At 37.9% G+C, this 21020-nt stretch overlaps 1 protein-coding gene across 7 annotated transcripts in view; it reads left to right on the top strand.

Annotated features, from left to right (window-relative positions):
• The window catches only part of HMBOX1 (homeobox containing 1), a 218412-nt gene that overhangs the window by 73018 nt on the left and 124374 nt on the right, over window positions 1-21020 (top strand). For all 7 annotated transcript variants that reach the window (XM_020988851.2, XM_020988824.2, XM_078149658.1 and 4 more), the window contains one exon: window positions 18762-19238. In XM_020988851.2, coding sequence (XP_020844510.1) covers window positions 18762-19238 — 477 coding nt within the window. The remainder of the gene's footprint in view (window positions 1-18761; window positions 19239-21020) is intronic.

The following is a 21020-nucleotide window of genomic DNA, read 5'->3' as shown; positions in this document are numbered from 1 at the left end:
CATAGACTTATCCTCTCCAAGCTAAATATTTGCATTCAACAGAAGCAGTGGCCCCAGTGCAAAATGACTACTAGAAGAATTAATGTCAACAGATTAAAGCTCTTTTTTGAGCGGGAAAAGTTTGTTGCTAACTTGCCAACACACAGTTGGCAACAGTGGAGCAGAAAAGAAGTGGGCAGTTTTCAGAGAGTTGATGTACAGCACTGCATTTGCTTGTCTGGTTCAGAACACTTGCAAACATCAAGACTGGTTTGATGAAAATTCTGGGAAAATTTAGAAGCTGCTAAATGAAAAACAAGAACTCCGTCTCTAAGAAGGCATCATTTAATTCCATCAAAAGTAAAGTAGAGGGGCAGCTAGGTAGCGCAGTGTATAGAGTACTGGCCCTGAAGTCAGAAGGACCTGAATTCAAATCTGGCCTCAGACCAGACATTTGACACTTAGTAGTTGTGTGACCCTGGGCAAGTCATTTATCCCCAATTGCCTTAAAAAAAAAAGTAGAAGTGAAACTTAGAGAGATGCTGGGCAGATGGAACTTAGTTTTATGCTGATAGTAACAATCCAAAGCGCTTTTATAATGACCTGAAGGCTACTTATGGGCCAAAGACCTATGGTGTACCTTAACTACTCAGTGTTGATGGAGCCACATTGATTAGTGATAAGGACATGATCCCAGAGAGATAAGCTGAACACTTCCATAATGTTTTCAACAGACCATCATCAATGAGTGCTGAAGCCAATAACTGTTTACCTCAGGTTGAAGTCAATCCCTGTCTGGCTGAAGTTCCAACTGAAGAAGAGGTTTTGAATGCCATTAGTTTCCTTTCCTGTGGCAAAACACCTGGTGCTAATTCTATTCTAGCTGAGATTTACAAAGTAGGGGGTCCACTGCTCACATAAAAGTTGGCTGAAGTTTTCCAGGTTACATGGCAAGAGGAGGTTATCCCCCAGGAGTTCAAGGATGCCTCCATTGTCCATCTCTATAAAGATAAAGGAAATAGATTGTCCTGTGATAATCACAGAGAGGTTTCTCTCTTAGTCATTGCTGGCAAGATTCTTGCCAGAGTCCTCTTTAATAGGCTGATCTTCACCTGGAAGATAGTCATCTACCTGAGAGCCAGTGTGGCTTCAGAAAGGGCTAAAAAATGGTCGATATGGTGTTTGCTGCCCAGCAACTCCAAGAGGAATGCTAGGAACAGAGCAGAGGTCTGTACACAATGTTTGTAGATTTGACCAAGGCCGTTGATACCGTCAGCCATGGAGCGTATGGAAAATTATGTCAAAATTTGGTTGCCTGGAGAAGTTTATCAGTGTTGTACGTCAGTTTCATGATGACATACTTGCCCGACTTCTAGATAATGGATGGTGCTCTCATGCTTTTCCAGCCACCAATGGAGTGAAATAAGGCTGTGCGCTTGCTCCCATGCTTTTTCCCGTGATGTTTTCAGCCATGTTGTCAGATACCTTCAGTGAGGACGAACATGGCATCAAGGTCAGCTACCACACTGATGGTAAATTCTTCAACTTGAAAAGGCTTTTAAGTCAGGACCAAAGTGGAGGGAGTGTTGGTGCGTGATTTTCTGTTTGCAGATGATTGTGCGCTCGATGCAGCCTCTCTGAAGCTGAGGTACAACAAAGTATGAATTAGTTCTCTGCTGCTTGTGCTAATTTTGGTCTTACAATTAACACCAAGAGAACAGAGGTGCTCTGTCAGCCACCACCACACCATCCATGCATGGAACCATCAATTAAAGCAAGTGGAGTAGTTTTGAATGCTGTGGATAAATTCACTTACCTTGGTAGTTATGTGCTAGGGATGTACATGGTTGATGCACACATTGCCAGAGCTAGCCTAATGTTTGGGAGGCTCTGAAGGAAAGTGTGGGAGAGAAGAGGTATTAGACTGACTACCAAACTGAAGGTCTACAGAGCTGTTGTGCTGGCCTCAATGTTGTATTCCTGTGAAATCTGGACATATACCAGCACCATGCCAGGAAACTGAATCACTTCTGTTTGAATTGTCTTAAGAAGATTCTGAAGATTACCTGGCAGGATGAGATACCAGATAATGAGGTCCTTTCTTGAACTAAACTACCATGCATCCAGACTTTCCTGCAAAGATCGCAGCTCTGACGGGCTGGTCACGTTGGTTGAATGCAAAATGTATGTTTGCCAAGAAGACTAGTTAATGGAGAAAACTCACATAGGGCAAGCGCTCACATGGTGGTCAGAAGAAGTAATATGAGGATACTCTCATGGTGCCTCTTAACTTTGGAATTGATTGTATGACATGGGAGACACATCAGAGAAGGTGCTGTGCTCTATGGGCAAAGGAGAATTGAAGTAGCTAAAAAAAAAACACCAAAAAACAAGATGCAGAAATTTAGAGAATCTACCCCAAATGTTCGCATGGACTATTTGTGCCTGACCTGTGGTAGAGCATTCTGAGCTTGTAATAGTCTGATCAGCCACAGTGGGACACAGTGTAACTTGACTCTAGCTAGCATAGTGATGTTATTTTGGTCCTCTTTGAGAACAAAGAGCAACCAACCAGATCCATAGATCTGACAGGGAAAATATCCCATGCTCCCCTAATTTGTTTATGATGTCATTTTTTATGTCTAAATCACGTACCCATTTTGACCTTGGTATACAGTGTGAGATGCTGGTCTATACCTAGTTTTTGACAAACTACTTCCTAGTTTTCCCAGCAATTTTTGTCAAATAGTGAGTTCTTGTCTCAAAAGCTCGGGTCTTTGTTTACGCATATAGTATTAGAACTTATTATACATGTTTGATTTTGACTCCATTTACATTTGTTAGAGAATGAAATTTTTTTAAGGATAATTTATAGGATCTTTGAATATCGATATAGAAAGTACCTTAAGGGCAGCTAGGTGGCGCAGTGGATAGAGCACTGGCCCTGAAGTAAGGAGGACCTGAGTTCAAATGTGACCTCAGACCAAACACTTGATACTTACTAGCTGTGTGACCTTGGGCAAGTCACTTAACCCAAATTTCTTAAAAATAAAAAAGTTTTTAAAAAAAGTACCTTATAAGTTGTCTAGTCTAACCTTCCCATTTTCTGGCTAAGAAAGATGAAGCCTAGAAAGATCAAGTAGGTTCCACATGATCACAAGTGAAAATAGTTTATGAAATATAAGCATGGGCATTTTGCCCCTGTGTTTTTTAATGCATACCAGAATATAATCCTTGTTACTCGGTAGATTCTTATTTGTATGCCACTTTTTCATCTAAAATTCTCCTTCAGTTGCATTTAGGTATAATTCGATTGTGTTTCTTGGGGTCTTTATCTGATACTCTGTACTGAGAAATCATTTTACTTTAGTGTAGTCACTGACCTTAGTAGATAATGGTAACCTAAATGGTAATATAGCCTTCTCAGTAAACATTTGGTGCAGAAGTGCAGTTCCTTGGTAGCAAAAACCTCCATACCTATCCTATAACAAGTTCAGTGAAATTTTTTTTCATCCATTATGTAGTTTTTTACAAACTTTAAAAAATATTTGACCACTTACAAGTTTGACAGAAAACCTTTTTATACAAAAAATACACTTTTACTCACTTTTTGATTACTAACCAGATAATAACCAAATCCATTTACTTGCTGCTTTTGGTGGTGGCAGGGTAGGGGGGATGTCTTAGATACCATAAATATTTTAATATGATCTAGATTTTATGCATGCCTTACAAAAGTATCCTATATAAGCATTGAATTGTTCAAGAAAAAATAAAATACATGATTTGAAAAACCCCGCATTTAAATTGAGACAAATATGGTTCTGAATTATTCATATACATACATATACTGTCACATCAGAGGAATTTTTAATTCCCAATTAAAACTTATAATATTTTAAGGTCATGCAATGGAAGTAATCAACTCCCTTATTGTAGGTAAGAATACACTGATGTTCACTGCTGCTATCTTTAAGAAACTGTTAGTTAGTTACTTACAGATTAGTATCTATCCTGATTTAAATAATAAAGAGATCTATTTTCACCTATTTGTCTTTAGTTTAAAATGTGGTAGAGGACATAACTGATACCAATTTAATTCTATAAAGTAATTCTTCATGTCTTATCTCTCAAGTGTATATGAATTTTTATGTATGACAGCCAGAAGGAAAGTAGGAAAATTCAGTTCTTATTGTACAAGTAGTCATTTTTGAGAAAGGGATTTATGAATGTAAAAAGTCAATAAATTAAACTGTAAGTTAGTTGTACTTCAAAATTATTTAGTGAATTTCATTAAGGTAACTACAGAGAGAGACAAAAATGGCAATGACCTTCAAGCACAGTCTCAGTAACAATGATACCTGCTTTCTGAGTGTAGAGGGTGTATGAATGTTCAGGGAAGACTAGTACCTCTGGTGTGAGAGCTGCCAAGCCCTTTTCAGGGCTGCTTTCCACCGTTGGTGTCCGCCTGGTTATCTAACTCTTTACCTGTGGCTCCAAGAAGCTGTAGCAGGTGTAGCAGCCACATCCCAATAAACCGTTTTGGCAGATGGACTGAATCAGGTTGAGAGTAATCAACAGCCCTCAAACTTGTCAGTAAGTGGTGTCTACCCCAAGCATGTGAAGTCTTCCCCTGGTGGAATGAGCAAATGAGAATGATTTATTTCAGCAGCCATGAAGTGGCAGAAGCAGAAACTATGGAGTGGTAGAACTTGGTTAGATTTCAAAGATGCCAAGGTAATCTGCTGAATCCTGAGCCATCGCCAGTTGTCTCGACTTTTGTCTTGCTGGTGGACTCTAATGACTCTGGAAGAGTGAGGCTGATGACTTTATGCAACTCTGCCTAACTTAAGTCCAATTTATGCGTGAATCAAGACATCACCCATATTATTTTACCATTTTTACCCATCTCAAAGTCCTGTAGCGAGAAGTCAAGTGATAAAGCAGCAGGTGAAGATAAAGTGGGAGCTGCAATCTCAACCCTACTCACAAGCAGCCCAGGCCACAGGGTTAAGGACCGTGCTGCTCAGCTCCTTCAGGGAGGAAGGGGTTAGAAAAGATGACCTAAAAATTGTCTGCTTCACTTAACCTAATCCTGTTTTATTTACCATGGCAGGTGGGGATCCTACCCTCTGGTCAAAACAAACTAACAAAATGTACCAAACCTTTTGTGAAGACAGTTCTAGTAAACCTGAAAGATGAGCAGCTCTTATGAGAGAACTCAACAGGTATTACATCCAGATAGCATCACTGAGTGAGACAAGGCTGGGAAATGAAGTCTAGCTTATTGAAGTCAGAACTGGATACACATTTTTCTGGAGTGACCACAGTGATGGAGAGTGCCATGAAGCTAGCATAGATTTCACAATCAAACCTAATCTAGTCGACAGTCTTGTGTGCCTCTCAAAAGAAGTGAATGACAGGCTCATGACAATGTGATTGCTACTTGCAGGCAAGTGCCATGCCACTATCATCAGTGGCTATGCTCTCACCATAATGAACCCTGATGAGATTAAAGTAAATTTTAATGAAGATTGGAGACCCTCATCTTGTGTGCTGAAGGAGAACAAGGTTATAATTCTGGGTGACTTTAACTCCAGACTATCAAACATGGCAGAGATCCTTGGGAGGAATGGAATCAGAAACTGTAGCAGTAGTGATCACTTACTACTGAGAACTTGTGCATCTCATGACCTTCTTATCACCATCACTGTCTTCCATTTACATAAAAGCAAATAAAACTTCATGGATGCACCCTCACAGCAAACATTGGTATTTAATAGACTAGGTGATTGTAAGGAGAAGAGACAGGATATGAAAGTGACTAAGGTGATGTGTGGTGCAGTGTTGGACCATTCATGATTTTATCTTCTCCAAGCTAAACATCTGCATTTAACAAAAACAGTAGCTCCAAGGCAAGAATATCAGAAGAATTAATGTCAATTAGAGTGTTTATTAGAGTGTTTCTCCTAGCTGAATAATTTGTTGCTAACTAGAAGGAAAAGCTGAGCCAACACACAATTGGCAGCAGTGGAGCAGGAAAGAATGGGCAGCTTTCAGAGATATGGTGTACAACACTGTATGTACTCATCTGAGTCAGAGCATTTGCAGACATGAAGATTGGTTTGATGAAAATGTTGGGGAAATTTAGAAGCTGCTAAACAAAAAACGAGAACTCCACAGGTTTTACTAGCAGGATAGTTTGTCTCTAACAAGGTGGTGTTTAACTTTATCAGAAGTATAGTTCAAGCAAAGCTTAGCAAGATACAGGATCCTTGACTACTTAAGAAGGCAGATGAAATTCAGTTTTACATTGATAATAACAATCTAAAGTGCTTTTATGATGCCCAGAAGGCTATCTGTGGGCCAAAGACCTGTGGTGCATCTGAACTCCTGATGGAGCCACATTGATTAGTGATAAGTACATGATCCTGGAGAGATGGGCGGAACACTTCCATAATGTTCTTTGTCATCATATCATCCACCATCACTAGAGTCATTGATTGTATGCCTCAGATTGAAGTCAATCCCTCTCTAGCCAAACTTCTGACTGAAGAAGAGTTTTTGAATGCCATTAGACTTATCTCATATGGCAAAGCATGTGGTAGATTCTGGCAAAGCATGTGGTAGATTCTATAGCTGAGATTTACAAGGCAGAAGGATTCATTGCTCATATAAATCCTGACTAAAATATTCTGGGTTATATGGCAGGAGGTCCTGGGGCATAGGATTTCAAGGATGCCTTCATTGCCTTTCTCTATAAAGGAAATGGAAATATGTTGTCCTGTGACAATCACAGGTAGTCTCTCTCTTAGTCATTGCTGGCAAGATTCTTTTCAGAGTTCACATGAATAGTCTTATCTTTCACCTGGAAGATAGTCATCTATCTGAAAACCAGTGTGGCTTTCAGAAAGGGTGGAGGAATGGTCAGTGTGGTGTTTGATGTCTGACAACCCCAGGAAAAATGGAGCAGAACAGAGGTCTGTACACATTGTTTGTTGATCTGATCAAGGCCTTTGATGCTGTCCGTCATGAGAGCTTGCTGAAAATTATGGCAAAATTGGTTGCCTGGAGAAGTTTATCAGTGTCATACATCAGTTGCTTTCATGGGTTCTGGATAACAAACGATGCCGTCGTGCTTTCCTGTGTGCTTACTCCTATGCTTTTTAGTATGATGTTTTCAGCAATGTTGTCAGATGGCTTCAATGAGGACAAAAATGGTCTCAAGGTCAGCTACCACACTGATGGTAAATTATTTAACTTGAAAAGGCTACAAGCCAAGACTAAAGTGGAGGGAAAGTTGGTGTGCTACCTTTTGTTCTTAGATGATTATGCATTCAATGCAGTCTCTCAGGCTGAAATGCAATAGAGTATGGATCGATTCTGTCCTCCTTTTTCTAACTTTGGCCTCCTGACAATTAATACTAAGAGTACATAGGTGCCCCACCAGCTAACACCATATCATCCATATGTAGAGCCATTGGCTATAGCAAATGGAGAAATTTTGAATTATGTAGATAAGTTTACTTCCCTTGGCAGTATACTTTGCAGGGATGTCCACATAGATGATGAGGCTGACACATGCATTGCCAGAGCTAGCTCAGTGTTTAAGAGGCTCTAAAAGAAAGTGTGGGAGAGAAGAGGTATTAGAGTACCTACCAAACTGAAGGTCTGTAGAGCCATTGTGCTGACCTCATTATTGTATGCCTGTGAAACCTAGACATATACCAGCACCATGCCAGGAAACTGAATCACTTCCATTTGAATTGTCTTAGGAAGATTCTGAAGATCACCTGGCAAGATAAGTTAATGGACACTGAGATCCATTCTCAAATTGAACTGCCAAGCATTCAAACTCTACTGCAGAGAGGGCAACTCTGATGGGCTGGCCATGTTGTTCAAATGCAAATGTATGTTTTCCTAAAAGACTGTTTTAGAGGCAAACACTGACATGGAGGTCAGAAGAGGTGATACAAAGACACCCTTAAGGTCTCTCTGAAGCACTTTGTGAGATACAGGAGTCACTGTCACAGGACTGTCTAGTATGGAGTATCTGAATCAAAGAAGGCAGTGAGCTTTGGGAACAAAGCACAATTGCAGTAACTCAAAAGAAACATGAGATGTGCAAATGTGGAGTCATTTTCATCCTGGATGTTCAGGACTGTTTGTGCCTGACCTGTGGTAGAGCCTTCCAAGCTTGCATTGGTCTGATCAACCACAGCCAGACAAACTGTACATTGACCCCAACATAATGATATCATTTTGGTCCTCTTCGAGCATGAAGGACAACAACCAACCAATCTCCTTTTGGAAGACTAGGCTGTTGAAGTGCAGAGGCTCATCACCAGTAGATTGACCATTTAGTGATGAATTGTTTAGCAATGGAAACCTATGAATCAAATAAAAATACAAAATTGTCCTTAGTCTTTTATGATGCCCTTTTGCTTCACTAGTGAGTAACATTGGTAAAGTGGCAGAAAAGAGAGTACTCTATAAGGCTTTGTCCTGAGTCATCTTCTTTCTATATAGTATTTTGCTTGGTGAGCTTATCAACTCCCAGGGATTCAGTCATCATCTTTTTGCAGGTGATTTTCAGATCTCTTTACCCAGATCTAGCCTTTGTCTTGATCTCAATCCAGGCTTGTATCTTCAACTGCCTATTTGACATCTCAAGACACATGTCCTGTAGAAATCGTAAACTCAAACTGTTTAAAACTGAACTTATCTTTTTTGCCAAACTCTCTTTTCTTCCTCACTTCCCCACTTATTATCAAGAGGACCACCAGCCACCCAGGCTTGAAAGCTAGGTTTTTCTTTGGCTCCTTTCTCCCTCTCTCACCCCCATATCAAATCTGTTGCCCAGTCCTGTCATTTGCATCTTCATTTTTTGATTGCCCCAGGTACAGGCCCTTGTCTTTTCACTCCTAGACTATTTCAGTAGACTGTAATTTAGTCTCCCTGACTCAAACCTCTCCCTACTCTAGTCTCTTTTCTGCTCAGATGTCAAAATGTTTTTCCTAAGGTGCACATCTGATCATGTTACCCTCCCATCCTCCCATTCACTAAACTCCAGTCTTTCCCCATTATCTTCAGAATCAAATATAAAATCCTGAATTTAACTTTCAAAGCCCTTCATAACCTGTTCCCACCTATATTTTTATACTTTATTCCTCTTCACATGCCCTTTGAAACTGGCCTCCTTGATACTCTTTGCACAGGACCCTCAGTGTCCTGAGTATGAGTGTTTACAGTGACTGTCTTCAATGCCTGTAACTCTTTCCTTCCTCATCTCTACCTCCTAGTTTCCTTTGCTTGTATCAACTCCTAGCTAAAGTCTTGCTTTAAAAAGAAGCCTTTCAAAAAATTGGAAATTGAGGGGATCCCATCATTTGGGGGTTGGCTGAACAAGTTGTGGTATATGAATATAATGGAATACTATTGTGCTATACGAAATGATAAGCAGGTGGATCTCAGAAAAATTTGGAAAGACTTACATGAATTAATACTGAATGAGGTGAGTAGAACCAGGAGAACATTGTACATAGTAACAGCAACATTATGCAGTGATCAACTATGATAGACTTAGCTCTTCTCAGTAATACAATGATCCAGGACAATTCCAAAGGACTCGTGGTGCAGGATGCTGTCCATATCCAGAGAGGGAACTTTGGAGTCTGAATGCAGATCGATGCATACTATGTCTACTTGTTTTTTGTTTTTTCTTTCTTGTTGGTTTTTCCCTTTTGTTCTGATTCTTCTTTCACGACATGACTTGTGTGGAACTATGTATAACGTGATTCTACATGTGCAACCTGTATCTTTCTCTCTTGGGCAGGAGGGAGAGAGGGAGAAAAATTTAGAACTAAAAATCTTACAAAGATGAATGTTGGAAGCTGTCTTTACATGTAACTGAAAAAAGTTTATTATAAGTGCAAAAATAAAAAATAAAAAGAAGTCTTTCAATTCCCCCTCAATGACAGAACCTTCCCTCTAAGATTATATCCAATTTATCCCATATATATCTTATTTGCACTTAGTTCTTTACAGATTGTTTCCTCAAGTAGATTTAAAATTCCCTGAGAGCTTGATAAATGCTTGTTGACTTTACAGAAAGTTCTGAGAATCATATAGTTTTGGGATAGTTTATAAGCATTAACTTATGTAAATGTTGTAACTTTATATCCTCTTTTCTAATGACTGGAAAGTAGATCTATTATTAAAGGAACCAAATTGCATCAATCTTAACATTATTATATTAAATGAATCTGAATCAATTAAAAAAATTTTACTCGGCACCTACTATGTGCCATGTACTCTGTTAGGTGCTTGAATTAACCAAAATGAAATTAATCCTAAGTGAAAGGAGTTTTTCAGGCTGTTCTTGAAGAATCTAATAAAGCAGGTGGTGGAGTTGAGTGTGTCATCCATCCAAAGGCAACAAGAAACATTCTTTCTTGGGATATTTGGTCATCTTGTATTATAGTATTCATGTTGGCAAACAGACAGGGAGCATTTGTTAAGCACTGGTATGAACAGAAACAGAAAGAAAGCCAGTCCCTGCATTCAAGAACCTTATATTGTAATGGAGGAAGACAACACAGAAGGGAACTAAAAAATGGTGGAGGAGGAGAAGGTATCCACATTCGAACACGGTGACCATGTCCAGAGTCAGAAATATAGCCAGGTGGGGAATGAAGTATGGCTGACCTGCGCCTATACCCAATCTAGGGGACCACAGAAGAAACTCACCAATGGGAAAAGAGGGTGGAAAGTTGTTTGAGGTTGAGAAGGTGACGGAGTCATTGTGGAAAACTCTGGAAAATCAGAAGCACAGTGATAAGTATTTGTCAAAAGACCATCTGCAGCTTATGTGCCCATATAATTTGCAGAGAATAAAAAGATAGAGAAATTTTACAAAGATTTGATAAGGTACTTCACACTAAATTAATATGTATATGCTTTGATGCTCAGTGATTTCTTTTTTGAAATTAAATTTTATTTTTTCAGTCAGCAAAAATCTGCCTTCTCTTCTCCCTACTCCTCCTATGTACCTCCCAATTGAGAAGGAAAGAGACACAGAGCCTCTATTACAAACACATATTACATAGTCAAGCAAAACAAATTTCCATATTGACGATTTCATATCTATCTGTCTGTCCATCTGTCTATCATTCTGTCTGTTTTTCTACCTGGCTATCTGTCTATCCATCCATCTAATACTTTACCTATCAGGAGATGAGTAGCATGTTTTATTATAAATTCTCTGGATATGTGATTGGTCACTATGCTGATCAAAGCTCAGCTAATACTTTCAAAATTGTTTGTCTTTTCAATATTGTTATCATATAAATTGTTCTCTATCTTCTACTCACTTTACTCTGTATCATTTCATAGAGGTCTTCCCAGATTTCTCTGAAACTGTCAGTCATAATTTCTTACAGCACAATAGGGTTCTGTCATGTCTGTGTATACCATAACTTGTTGAGCTATTCCTTAATTGATGGGTGTTCTGTCAGATTTCAATTTTTTGCCATCTCAAAAAGAGCCAGAAATATTTTTGTATTGGTTTTGCTTAGGATTAATCTCTTCCTTGATCTGCCCTCACTCTAATCTCTGTTCTCCCCTTTCCTTCCTGTTTTCCTGGGAGGAGAAAGTGAGCCTGAAGACTTTGCACAGCCCTACTTCACTTAAATCCAATTCACTTGCATATCATAACATCACCTCCCTGATGTCATGGTCCTCTTCAAGAACGAAGGACAGACAGCAGCAACCTATTTTCCTACAGAGTGAAGGTGTTTCTATACCCAGCTGTATATGTTCTTTCCTTCTGTGACCAGTTCAGATGAGAATGAGATCACCTTTGACACTAACACATTTGAGTATCAACTACTCTGCCCATCCCTTTGTCCTTATTTGTTTAGACTTCTGTTTGCTCACTCTTGTTTGAAATAATTTTACCTAACCTTCATTTTCCTTCCCTGTCTAGTGTATTCTTCTTCCTTTATGTTTTCATTCTTCTCTTAAAATTACCAAGACACAACAGAATCACTCGCAGGCCTTCTGTCTAATTAGATTCCCTCTATGACCTCTGATAATGATAGAGTTCAGAGGAGGGGTGCATGCATCCTCTCCCTATATTAGAATGTAAACTGTTTAATTTTTTTTTTTATTGTTTGTGTTTCTCTCTTCCAAGTTTCACAGTGTTATAAGACTTTCCAATTTGAATCAGTTAATCATAGCACTTATGTTGATATAACTGTACCCACTGAAGCAGTTCATAACTGTTTCTGAAGCATTCATCTTTATTGTTGTGGCTTGTGGAAGAATGGCCCTGTCATCCTTATTCATGTCTCAGATCTGTGCATTATTCCCTTAGAAGGAGCTTCTCAAAGTCAGAGCTGTACTTAAGATTTGGAGGCATCATTTTGTTTTTGTTTTTGATTTGTTTTAATCTTTTTTTAAATAATCTTTTATTTTTTCCTAATTGCATATAAAACAATTTTTAACATTTATTTTTTAAAAAATTTGAGTTCCATATTCTCCCTCTCTCCTGTCCCTTCTCTCTGAGAAGGTAGGCAATTTGATACAGGTTATATATGTGGAGGCATCATTTTGAAGGAACATGATACTTCATTATTTTCTATCCTTACAATAAGATTCTATCTTATTGTATCTTACAGTATCTTACTATTCTATCCTTAAAGTAAGATCCAAGAACTACTGCAGATCATAAGTCAACTCAAGTGTCCAATCCACTGGGCATCATTCTTTAGTGAGTTCAGCTGGTTACTATCTGTGGATAGATGCAGTAGGCAGTACAACAGTGTATAGAAAGACTGATTGATACAGATATGGAGGAGGAAAGGAGAAAGAATAAGCATTTATTAAGCACCTAATATATGCTAGGCACCATGTTAAGGATTTTCCTACTTTCTCATTTAATCCTCACAACAACCCTGTATTTTACAGTTAAGGAAACTGAAACCAGAGGTTCAGTGACTTGTCCAGGGTCACACAGCTAGTAAGTGTCTGAGGCCATGTGAGCTTGATCTCATGTCTTCTTGATTCTAGACTCAACTCTGAATATAAATGCCTGACATGTTCCTTTAAGAAGAGTGTTAGAAATACCAAAGAGTAGAATGAACTTATCCTGTCAAGGAAAGCTAAGAATAGTAAAAAGTTTTTGTTCATCTACATTGATAAAAATAGGTTCAAATTAGGGATGGAATTACTACTTGGGAGATATGTGTTTATGATAATAGATAAAAGAGAAAGCAGAGATGCTCAGCTCTTACTTTGCTTCTATTTTTTTTTGTCAAAAAGAATAGAATGCAAACAAGGGATATATGCATGAATTAAGTAAGCAGAGAATAAGAGCATGCCTCGCTGCCATTGATTAATTGAAAGGAGCTAGGCCAGATGATCTATACAGCAAGGCACTGAAACAATACACAGTAATTTCAGATATACTGACAGTGATCTTTGAAAGATTGTGAGAAACTAGAGTAATGCCATGAGATTGGAGAGGGACAGATGTCCTGATTTTTTAAAAAGGGGAGGAAAATAGAGTTTGTAAGCTGTAGACCATCGAGCTTGACTTTTTTTCCTAGCATAATTCTAAAGGATATTATTAATTTAATTCAATAAGTAGTTATGAAGTGCATATCATATTACAGGTAATGTTATAGGCACAAAGGAGTCAAGGATAAAAAAGAGACAGTCTCTGACTTCACAGAGCTTGCATTTTACTTGGGTAGACAGTCAATACATAGATAAGTAAATACAAGATATATGTAAAATAAATGTAAAGCAAATTTGAGTGAACAACACACAAAGAACTAGGGGAATTAGGAAAAGCCTCTTGAAACATTGACCAGCTGTGAAAGGAAAATACTATCAATAAAGAATAAGTGGAATCTGCCTGATCTCTAGCTTAAAAAAAATATAGGAAAAGGCCAAATGAAAATTTCTTCTTTTTAAAATTTTTTAATAAATTTTAGACACATTCAGAAGTAGTTAAAATGACTGTTGTACAGTCCTGACCAGGATTTATATATGTGTATTTACAGTACCAACAACCTTAGAACTCAGAGATAGTTATCAGTGAGCATCTAGAAAAAGATGCAGAGTTCAAATAGTTAGCATTACAGAGGACCAAGCAAGCTATACAGTAGCAAGAAGTATGGAATCCTAGCTCCCTTGACAGTTACTCGAAGATTAGAGAAGTGCCAGACCTAGCAGTGATCAGAAATTGAAGGAGAAACTGCAGTAGGTCATTTCTCCAACAAAAGATCACAGATTCGATCCACAGGCAAGTAAGAAACCAAGATAGGAACTATAGAACAGGGAACTGTCATTAACCAAGAGAAGCAATCATTAAGCAGAAGACAGCTGTAGTAGTATCTTTTTCAACCAGAAGAGACCCAAAACCAGTATGGAATTTTCAGGTAAGGTGGAAGAATGAGTGAACAAAAAACAAAAAGGCACCATGATGAAGATGTCCCTGGGATGCCCAAGACATGAACTGAAAAGAAGAAAATATTTCTAAATCGCCTGCAAGTAAAGCCTCCAAATAAAACAGTATCTTGGCTACATGACCAATTAGAATTCCAAGCAGAAGAAAATACAAGAGGTTTTTTGTTTTTTAAGGGAAAGTTTAAACTTTTATTATAAATTTTAAAAAGAACCCTGGAAGAAAGAACTGGAAAAGTAATGAGAGCTATGAAAGAGATTTAGAAAGAGCATTTACAGCTTAGTGCAAGAGGTATAAAAGTTTATCCAGGGGGCAGCTAGACAGAGCACCAGCTCTGGATTCAGGAAGACCTGAGTTTAAATCTGGCCTCAGACACTTGACACTGGGCAAGTCACTTCACCCCATTGCTTCACCAAAAGAAAAAAAAGTTTACCCAAGTAACAGACAAATTCATTGAAAATTAAGATAAATCAAACAGAAGTTAATGACTATATAAGCAAGTTAAAACAAAGTCAAAAGATTGAAAATACCATAAAATATAAGGTATTTTAAATAAAACCTCAGCTAAAATAGGACTAGAAGAGATAATTTTAAGATGCATTGTGATTGAAAATCATGACCAGAAACAGCCTATTTCAAGAGAGAATGAAAAAAATATGGGTAGAGTAAAAGATAGAATCCACTGATCATCTCCTGAAAGAAACCCCCAAATAAAAACTTCCAGGTATGTCACAGCTAAAATCAGAACTTACAGATCAAAGAAAAAATATTTCCAGCGTCTAGGAAGAAAGAATTCAACTACCAAGGAACTCATCAGAACCACAAGATTTGGTAGCTACTTTTATGAAGGAGAGGACTATATGGAATATAGTATCCCAAAAGACCAAAGATAAGTCTATAACTAAGAATAACATAATTAGCAAAATTTTTATAATCCTACAGTGGAAAAAATAGTCCTTCAGTGAAATAGAAGACTAACAGATTTTCATGATGAAAAGACCAGAGCTGTAGAAATATTAGAAGGTAAATATACACATGAGCTAACAGATGAGACTTTTTTATAAGGATGAGCTTTTTACATTGTGTCAGGAAGGATGTTTCAAATATCCCTTCAGAAATTTAATATCATAGATCAGAGAAGGAAGCAAATAAGACTGAGGGCTTGGAATTGGTTTTGTTCTGATGATCTTAAACAAAGAAAAGATAGGGAATGGATTGCAAAAGGAGGGAAGGGGAGGAAACGTGGGAGAACTTTACTTAATTGGAGTGCATGAAGAGGAATGGCGGGGAGTGTGGGTCACTTAAACCTTTCATCTTTACTGGTCAAAGGAGAGTAGAACACACACACACATGCACACGCGCGTGCGCGCGCACACACACACACATATTGAAATAGAATAAAGAGTCATTTCAAGAGGGAAAAGTAGGTACCTCTTCAGGGAGCAGAGGAGCTAAAAATTTCTTTGACTTTACATCTTGTGTTTTCCATCTTCTCCTGGGCACAGTGTATGCTCTTAAGGAAGGTGGCAAGGGGCTGGGCAAGATGTCTTCCATCTGTCCCAAAAGACTTCCCCTTGCCCCACAGCAGTGATTCTATCTGTGCTGGCACAACTTCTACCTTCTATTGCCAGCTTACTCTCCCAAATGAAATTTGGAAAACCTGTGGTGCAGAGAAGCAACCTCTTTGACTTCAGGCCTTTTATCTTTTGCTGCACCTGTCCTTTGAGGGAAGAAGAGGAAAGTTGATGGAGAGTGGGACTTCTTTCTCCTACTTTACAGGTTCAACGGCCATCTCCTACTGTGCCTTTTCCCTGCTTAATCTCTACCTTCAGAGGAAAGAGAAATACTGAAGCAGAGCCTTCCATCTGTCCATTTGACTCTGTGTGTGTGTGTGTGTGTGTGTGTCTCCCTGATACTCCCTTACTTTCTTTTCTCCACATTCTGTCATCTCCCTTCTGTACTCTTCAGTATCTCCCTATCTACCAGTTTCTTCCCTCCAACCTACAAACATTCTCAAATCTCAATTTTTAATGGTGTGGCTTTTTCAAGTTTGGCTGAGATGGGGAGAAGAGATAGTATGTTATAAGTAAGATGATAGCTGGTGGAGATGATTAGGTTCAAATGAGGATTTTTTTAAAGTGTATATTCATACTAAGTTTATCATTAAAAAAAACCCTCATTTGACCCTACCATCATCAAATTAATCATTAAAATCATTAAAAATGATTCCTAAAACATCCTCTTGATCCTGCTATTTCCACTATCATCCTATCTCCTCTTGTTTGCCTGTGTGTGCTCCTCTTCTCTCCTCCCATCTTAACTCAACTTGAAAAAGCCATCTACTCTTGGTGATTTCCTCTCACTCTCTTGTAAACCCTTTGTGATCTGGCTTAAACTGAAACTACTCTCCAAAGTTACTAATGATTACATAATTACCAAATCTGATTGGCCTCTTCTCAGGCTTAATCCTTCTTAACCTCCCTAACCTTTGACACCGTTGAACACTTTGTCCTGGACGCTCTCTTTTGTTTAGGTCTTTGGGACACTGCTTTCACCTGGTTCTCTCAGCACAGGGACTATTTTTTTTTTTTGCTTTTCTTTGTACCTCCAGTACTCAGCACAGTGCCTGGCAAGTAAGTGCTTACTAAATACTTACTGACTAATCCAATACTGTCTCCCTCTGTATACAGTCTCCTTTCCTAGTTCATTTGAGGAGGGAATGTATAGGGGCATAGGGACTGCTTTGACTAAAGATAAAATGCCCTCTAAGAAATAGCTAGCTAGTCAGGTTGACTAGACTGTAGAGTGTGTGAAGGTGAATAATAAGAAATATGTGCAGTGGTCATATCCAGGTGAGTTTGCAGCCCCTGATCTTACAACCTTATTAGCCATGGAGGTCACCCCAAGCCCTACCCTACTGACTACTGTGTTCTGTAGTAGGTCCCGTTGCTTAACTGGGAATGCACAGCAGTGGTGAGGACCACTGTCCCAACTCAGAATCAATTCATTTTCCACTGAGGCAAAGGTGTTTTATTGCTTTCCATGGCAGGAGAAAAAATGTTCTGCCACTTGGGGTTTTCCCCTGAGGTCAGTGTGCTGTGGAAAAGCTCCCGAAAGATAGAAAAAGCACCACCGAGCCTTAGGACCTTCACTGGAATGTTTATTGTTATCTTAAGGGAATATACTCCCAATTTGGTCTAGCATAAGACATTTCCATAAAGTGCAGTAGACATAGGACCTGGGAGAAGTTGATTTCTAGGAAAAAGAAACTGAAGCATAAAACTAAGACTCAGAATATACATATGTGAAATTTAATTATTCATAAAATTGGTACAGAACTTTAACCTGAGCCAGTTTACAGACCAGTAATTCTATTGCGATCCCTCTATAATTAGAAAGCAAGGGGAATTCTGTGATATTTAGAAATTAGACTTTATTGCTCTATTAGAATCTCTACTTAGTGCTGGACATGTTGCCTAGGCTATATATTGTATATACAGAGAAAAGAATATTTACTGAGATATTTTTGGATGTGCTGCCCTACCCAATGATGGTTAAAGGAAACCTTAGCTGTGGAAGTAATTTCCAAAGAGCTGAAGTGCTTTCTCCTCCACTCTCCCTTTCTTTCTCTCTCTCTCTCGGAAGCTCCTTTTTTTTTTAAACTTTTACTAAAAGAATGAATGAGTCAAAAAAGAAGAGTAGATTTAAGAATCTACTCATTGGATTGGATGATAAGACACATAATAAGCCTTCTAGGTCTTATTACCGTGTCTTCCTTTAATGTTTCTTTATCGGTTATTAGTTTTTACTTATAGTGATAGTTTGCTGAAAGTCTTTTTCCCCCTTATAATGAAGATGATAGGACAAGTTTCTGTTGATAATTGAGATGTAAAAAATCATTACAGATCCAAGTTGTTTGATTATTAGTTGTTATTCCTTTAATCTAGAACTAAAAATTAGAGGTGAAAAAAAGGCCTCTTTGGGGCATGAAATCATTCTCTGGGTAGTTTAAATTGCTTTCATTTGAAATGATTATAAGCTTGTTTTTTAATTGATTTTTTTATTCATATATCTTAAAATTGGGGAAAATACAAAATTTAACACTTTATTTTGTTAAATTTTCATGTATTTTCAACCACAAGAAACTCACTCTCTAATACTCTTCATTTAGTATATGAAAGAATTTTTAGATACTATTTTAAACATAATTGTATATGAACATATATTCCATATTTTTAAAGCATACTTTATACTGTGTGACCAATAATTTAACATAAATAATTATTTTTATTTATCATTTTTTCTTTAGTTTGCTGGAAACCATGTCTCACTACACAGATGAACCCAGATTTACTATAGAGCAAATAGACCTGCTTCAGCGCCTTCGACGTACTGGAATGACCAAACATGAAATTCTCCATGCTTTGGAAACTTTGGATCGTCTTGATCAAGAACATAATGACAAATTTGGGAGAAGGCCCAGCTATGGAGGTGGTTCCTATGGAAATAGTACCAACAATGTCCCAGCATCTTCCTCTACAGCTACAGCTTCCACACAGACCCAACATTCGGGGATGTCCCCATCACCCAGCAACAGTTATGACACTTCCCCACAGCCTTGTACTACTAATCAAAATGGGAGGGAAAGTAATGAAAGGTTGTCCACTTCGAATGGAAAGATGTCTCCCACTCGTTATCATGCAAACAGCATGGGTCAGAGATCATACAGTTTTGAAGCCTCAGAAGAGGACCTAGACGTAGATGATAAAGTGGAGGAATTAATGAGGTTAGTCAAGATGATAAATTTACATTACATTGATATTGTCTTCAAACTCCCATGAAATTCTTTGTAAATAACATTGTGTCTTAAATAATATTACTTTTAGGACTGTGTAATTTATCCTTTAAGATGAGTAAATAAAAACTCCAGATTTTAGATAGTGATTTATCCTGTAGTTAGATGAAATAAAAGTATTACAACTGCTGGATGTTGGGGAAGGGCATTCTGGGTAAAAGGAATGTCATGACATAACCAGGATTTTGTATTACTAAAATTAAATGTCTGGTGCATAGTAGATATTTAATAACAAAATTTTTAATTGAATTGAATGTTGTAGGAATATATAGGATGATTGGGAGGGATTGTGTGTATGTTGAGACTGAAGGTGAAGAGAACATTTAATCGCTGATTATTGTAGTCTCAGCAAGTGGTAATGGTGGCCTGAACTCACTGGGTAATAACACTGGGAATAGTTAAGGAGACCAGGACTTAAGACTTTTCAGAAATAGACTCAACAGGACTTGATTGCATGTGAGGTTAAAGAGGAGCCAAAACCAGTTCTGTGTGAGCTTGAGTGCCTAAGAAAATGTGAATGTGAACAAAAGGCAATTTTGTATTTGACAGTAAGTAGGTTGAAGAGAATAACTTTGAAGAGAATAATTTTAAATCAAGTAGTATGATGAGAAGTCAAATTTCAAAATGTTTTGGAATTGGAAAGACTAGGTCTAGACTGCTGTTGTATCTGATTAGAGAGTGAAAAAGAAGGAAGAATATTCTTTATAGATATTTCCTTAGTTTTTGTACTTTTAAACAGAATTAAACATTTATCTTTCAGATTTTTATTACTTACAGTCCTATAGCATTTTGTGTTGTAGGGTTGGAAAAATGTCATTTTGTATAGGAAATTACATTATTTGTGTGTTAAGCAGTAATTACTTATAGAGAGGCAATGTGGTCTAGTAAAAGAATACTGGATTAAATTTAGAGACCTGGGCTATTTAACTGTGTAACCTTGGATAAGTCCTTTAGTTCTATAATACTGTCCATTTTTATGTAGCACTTTATAATAATTTCAGCTCTTTCCTCTTCATGAGTGAAAATTTGAAGAAGGCAGTTTTCACTTAATATAAGAAATAATTTGCTAACAATTAGCTTTCCTCAAATTATCCCATGACTCTTTGATTATACAGAGGTAGAAAACCCATTGATATTCTAGAAAAGGGACTGTTATACTATGTACAAAGCTGGCCAGTGGATAGAGCATTGAACATTGGAGTTAAGGAGGCCAGAGTTCAAATCCAGCTTCAAACACTTACTAGCTTTGTGACTCTGGACAAGTCACTTAACCAATGTCTGCCTCATTTTTCTCTTCTGTAAAATGGGATTCATTATAAAAACACTCACCTCCCACTGTTGTTGAGGATAAAATGAGATAATGTTTGGGAAGCCCTTTGCAAGCCTTAAAGCATTATATAAATGTTAGATCTCATTAGTAAAGTAGACGTGATGCATATCATTCATTCTCTCTTTAATCAAGTATAAACCTGGGTTACTTTTGTTTTACTTTATTAGATTTCATTTTAGACCTGGCTTTGTAAGTTGAGGCCTTTTTGCAAATCCTGGTTTATTGCCCTTAATTATTTCTGGATCAGAACTGATTATTGTTCCACAGAAGGGGCAGGAAGTTTTATAAGGGATCAGACAGATGTCAGTTGAAATGGTGAGTTGATTCTGTATGTCCTCTGGCTCAGGTCATTACCCAAATAGGGTAGCTTTTAATTTGTCACA

Source organism: Phascolarctos cinereus, unplaced genomic scaffold (genome assembly GCF_003287225.1).
Source record: "Phascolarctos cinereus isolate Bilbo 61053 unplaced genomic scaffold, phaCin_HiC Scaffold_2;HRSCAF=192, whole genome shotgun sequence".
NCBI classification, from domain to species: Eukaryota; Metazoa; Chordata; class Mammalia; order Diprotodontia; family Phascolarctidae; genus Phascolarctos; species Phascolarctos cinereus.
The sequence above is the reverse complement of the archived record's forward strand: the minus strand, read 5'-3'. Positions and strand labels throughout refer to the sequence as shown.